The sequence below is a fragment of the Pollachius pollachius genome, assembly GCF_949987615.1.
Source record: "Pollachius pollachius genome assembly, chromosome: 19".
Classification (NCBI taxonomy): domain Eukaryota; kingdom Metazoa; phylum Chordata; class Actinopteri; order Gadiformes; family Gadidae; genus Pollachius; species Pollachius pollachius.
In genome coordinates, this window is record NC_136952.1 from 3,338,825 (window position 1) to 3,343,372 (window position 4,548).

The 4,548-nt window shown below is 39.7% G+C and overlaps 1 protein-coding gene across 1 annotated transcript; it reads right to left on the reverse strand.

The window, feature by feature from the left end:
• Positions 1-252: 252 nt before the first annotated feature.
• On the reverse strand, positions 253-4,548 carry LOC307089944 (charged multivesicular body protein 6-like). Its single transcript, XM_079756433.1, has 8 exons — positions 4,330-4,548; positions 4,098-4,207; positions 3,894-3,981; positions 3,717-3,803; positions 3,313-3,378; positions 2,886-2,966; positions 2,056-2,128; positions 253-1,793 (listed from the first exon to the last, which is right to left on the reverse strand). The coding sequence occupies exons 1-8, from the start codon at positions 4,390-4,392 to the stop codon at positions 1,744-1,746; spliced, it is 618 nt and encodes a 205-aa protein (XP_079612559.1). The 5' UTR covers positions 4,393-4,548; the 3' UTR covers positions 253-1,743.

A 4,548-nucleotide genomic window follows, 5' to 3' on the forward strand; every position in this document is an offset into this window, starting at 1 on the left:
GTTTTTACAATTCTTTGTTTTCCATATCTGGCAGGCTGTGTTAACATTTACTGTGTGTGTGTGTGTGTGTGTCTATATATATGCATATATATATATATATATATATATATATATATATATATATATATATATATATATATATATATATATATATATATATATTTATTTATAAGAGAGAGAGAGAAAGATCCTCAAGGTGAGCAGGGGGATAAAGTATTGGAAAGCGACAGACAGATACAACCAACAGAGACGTTTGTCTTTATACCATGTTTTAATTTCTCGCCAGTCGGATATCTACATCAGAAATATCATGCATGATTCAGAAACACTTCATACAAATGGCTGGCCTGATCTGTTCACCACATCCAAGCTGTTTTTAGATGTTTATCAAATATATACATATATATAATATATGATAAGGTTTAATGGTCAACGTTGACGGTTAAGGTGTCAAGAAAAGGTGGTTCGCAGTCCAACAAAGAAAGCGTTGCATATTCATTGTACATATGCCCTAACTTTTATAGGCTTTCTAGCTTGCAGGAATTTTTAAATTGAGCTGCACTGCCCCCTAGTGGTGAATGATGGGCACTGCTTGAGTAATGCTAGTACTTTATGCAGTGGACAAGTCAAATAGAAGATCCGTTTATTGTTGATTATTCAAAAGAAATGGTACAATGTCGACTCACGCTGCGAGAAAACCAGCTTCATCAAACGGTTTATGTCCCTCCGACTGAAGCAACAATTTAAAAAAATGTCTGACTGAAGACACACTTACGCTATTGTGCAGGCTTAGATATAAAAGGTATACACGCGTTGTTAGTGACCATAAGACCCTGAAGGCTTTGCACAGTAAACAGCAGAATCTTTCACACATTACAAAGTTACCCTGTCGCCAGGCTGATGTGAGCACTCACAGGGTAGCGAGCTCTCAATCACAGTTAATGTGTACGACTTGTGGATTGGATTATTTAAGCCTAGAAGATAACAAGGATTACTGCTAGTGGTTAATACTTAAAACAAAAGTAGAAGATGTCTTCAAGGCTGGGACTGATAGTCCAGAAGCTCTCCTCACCCAGGGGCCATGCCAGGATTTGTTTTATTGAGGTCGCACAGGGGGTCGGGCAGAATCAGGGGGGGCCTGTTGGAAATCTGAATAACATCTATATAGATTTGCAGTAGATATATAGAATATTGCAGTAGAATGTTGTATTAGAACAAAATAATGTTACTTTATATATATATATATATATATATATTAAAACAACGCTTTTTTCCAATAGAACATTCTACAACTTAGAATTCCGAACCTCATTGGATCAAATCATTAATTTATCGCAAATCAAAGAGCGATTGACAGCGGCCAATGGCTTTGGGCCCTGTCAGATTGACAGCACTCTGGCCAATGGCGTTGGCGAGGCAATGATATTTCTATTTTAAAAAACAATAATTAAAACAAGAAGGCTTAGGCACAAATTGTTGAAAACGTTCTGAGCTTTCATTCACTCTACTGGAGGTCTGCGTTTCTGTGCTGGATAGTGAACCAATCAGAGCGCTGGACTGTACTGTGGTGGGATGGGATTGGATAGAGAGCAGCTCGGCTTATCGTGATCACAGACGCATGAGAGCAGCTTAGGCTATATGTAAAAAATAACAAAAAGGTTTTTGTTTTGGAGTGTGTTTGCTCGCGTGTGTGTGTTTGAAGGTAAGACTGTTGGAACGGAGTCATCGCAGAGAAATCCGCTCTCAGACAGCGAGCATCTCTCTGTCCTGCTTCCTCTTGGAACGTTCCCGCTCTGGAAAACAAGGGAGAACAGGAACATCAACACTGGGATAATAACTAGAGACCATTTTTTCCTTCCCGATACTGATTCTGATTCCTGAAATTGATCGGATCGGCATATAGACTTGCCTAACCGCCGACACCCGATACTGCATTTTAGGCAGTATCGGGGGAATTTCCGATACTTGTATCGATATCAGAAGAACTCCAATAACGACCCATCATTAATTAACAGAGTTCAATTGACTGTTGGGGCGTCGTCAGGTGAGGCCTACCTGGCTCCTCCTCGGACGGTTCCGGAAGCTCGGGCAGGTCCTCTGATGGAACCTCAGGAAGCAGAACGTCTCCCTGAGAGACGAGAGAACCATTTAGTGGAACCAAGAGATTATGTCTTTGTCCCTGAGAGACGAGAGAACCATTTAGTGGAACCAAGAGATTATTTTGGTCAATATTGAAATCACGACTATTCAAACGATTATTTTTGAGTTTAAAAACAAACGTATTTATTCAGCATGTCTCTCCGATATTTTTTTTTGTAACTGAGAACTTTGAAATTTCGCCTTAAAAAAATACACAAAATGGTGAAAAAGAAAATGATCCAATCTAAAATGATAAACAGATATGTATCCAGCTGTTCTGCCCTTTCTATAAAGCATTTAAAACATATCTATATATATAATAATAAAAAAAATCGATTATGTTAATTTTGTGATTGTTTGACAATTCGAATTTAGCGATCTAAATTCGATTAATCGCCCAGCCCTAGTAGAACCAAGAGATTATGTGTGTAGTTTGATTGTAGAGCTGGTTCTCATCTTTACTTGTTAGTCTATCATTGCATTAAAGTGTCGGAAAGGAAAGGAAATTAAATTGTATTTTACAATAGCAGACCGGCAGGGCAATGAAGAAAACATGTGATTTGATAAACACGTACAATTATCTGCAAAAAAACATATGGATTTGAATAGAGGATGGAATAAAATCATTCAAAGAACATTCAAAGGATGCAGGGCTCATGCGCCCAACGGATTAACTCCCTGGTTTCTGAGTGTGTGGTGTCGGTGATGGTGCCGGCGTTGGTGAACAAACTCTGGGTCTCACTGACCTGGGTGATGGCCTCCAGCTCAGCCAGAACCGCGTCTTCATCCTCCTGAGTCAGAGAGCCCGCCAGCATCTCATCGATTTGCTAAAGATATGAACAGGACAAATAAGCATAATGAACGGTTTTTTGTTTGCTTTATGAGAATGTTGATTTTTCTTTGTGTCAAGGAACTACAGATGCTCCTTCATTGCATTTATTTGGTTGGTTGACGTTTTTCAAAACTTCTGTCAAGGAATGTCTAACAAATCAAACAGCAGGAACTTAAGGCACCAATACCTGAGATGAGGCATTCAAGAGTTTATGAAGGTAATATCCATTCTCTAAACATTTCATTGGTACTAACACATACCACACATATTTTGCTTCAGAAGCAGGACTGTTTGACGATGGATAATTACATTTAAGTTAAGATTGAGAGCTGACATCTTACCTGTTGATACTCCACAGCCTCTTGAGTCTCGTCCATTATGCGCTCCACCTCCTCAATGGACATCACCTTGTTGGGGCGCAAACAAAACCAAATATCAACAAACAGTCCATTCCATCTTCCCAACCTGATTAACCACATTCATAGTTAAACACAGGAACAGAAGACTTTGAGGTACAGTTTGTTTACGGTGGGCCTCAAGAGGAATACATAATAGTAATAATCCTGAACCACTGATGTAATGCATCCATTTAAATGAGAAAACTATGCATATCTTTCAAGTTGCAGTAAGTGATTCATTAACATTACATTTATTTAGCAGGTGCATTATCAAAAGCGACTTACCCCCTAAAAAAGCAAGAATAAAGTGCATGAAACAATCTAAGCTATTCCGGTTGATTCTGTACCTCATGCATCTTCTTCAAACAGTCATTTCCAACTTTGAGCCCCTCGATGACTTTGATTTCAATCTGAGCAAACTCAAGGTCTTGAACCTGTCCAGACAAGGAGAAGAGAACGGTCATGTAGAGAAGTCAAATTGTAATGCTGATGTCTGTCTTCCCTTCGTAAACATCGATACTGACCATTCTCTCCAGGTTGCTAATCTGGTTGTCTGTCTTTTCCAGAAGTTGGTCTTGATAGCGTTTCTTCTTAAGCAAGAGAAGCGCTTTGCTGAAGGGTAACAAATCGTGTTGACATCAATATTCATTAAAAAATTTGAGACTGAGACAACCAATACGCTGCTATGGTTGATCAAACAAAACAATCGTAAAAACCACGAGCCTTACTCTTTTCTGCCATTTTTCAGAAGCTGTTTGGCCAGGAGTCTTTCCTTGTCCAGCTGGAGGTTGATTCTCTTCTGGTACATCCTCAGTTTATCCCTCTGCTGTTTCAGTTGCTGAAACCATCAACACAGAGGCAGCATTTAACCTATGCATAATATAGTTCCTATGTCTGATTTAAGTCTATTGTAGATGGCCTTAACATGCATGCACTACAGACACAGTGATGTGCCCTCACCAGCACCGCCTTGTCCTGCTCCGTCACCCGACTGCGTTTCTTTTTGCCGAAGATGTTCCCCATACTGACGCCGCATCCCCGCCGGTATCCACTGTTTTAAAACTCTAGTTTGATTCTCTAAAAGCCTCATGTGAGAAAGCCAGCCCGGTCACTTTCGTTTAGCCTCCATAGTTTGTGGAGTCATCTGTTGACAATAAAATCCGCACCCATATGAGGAAG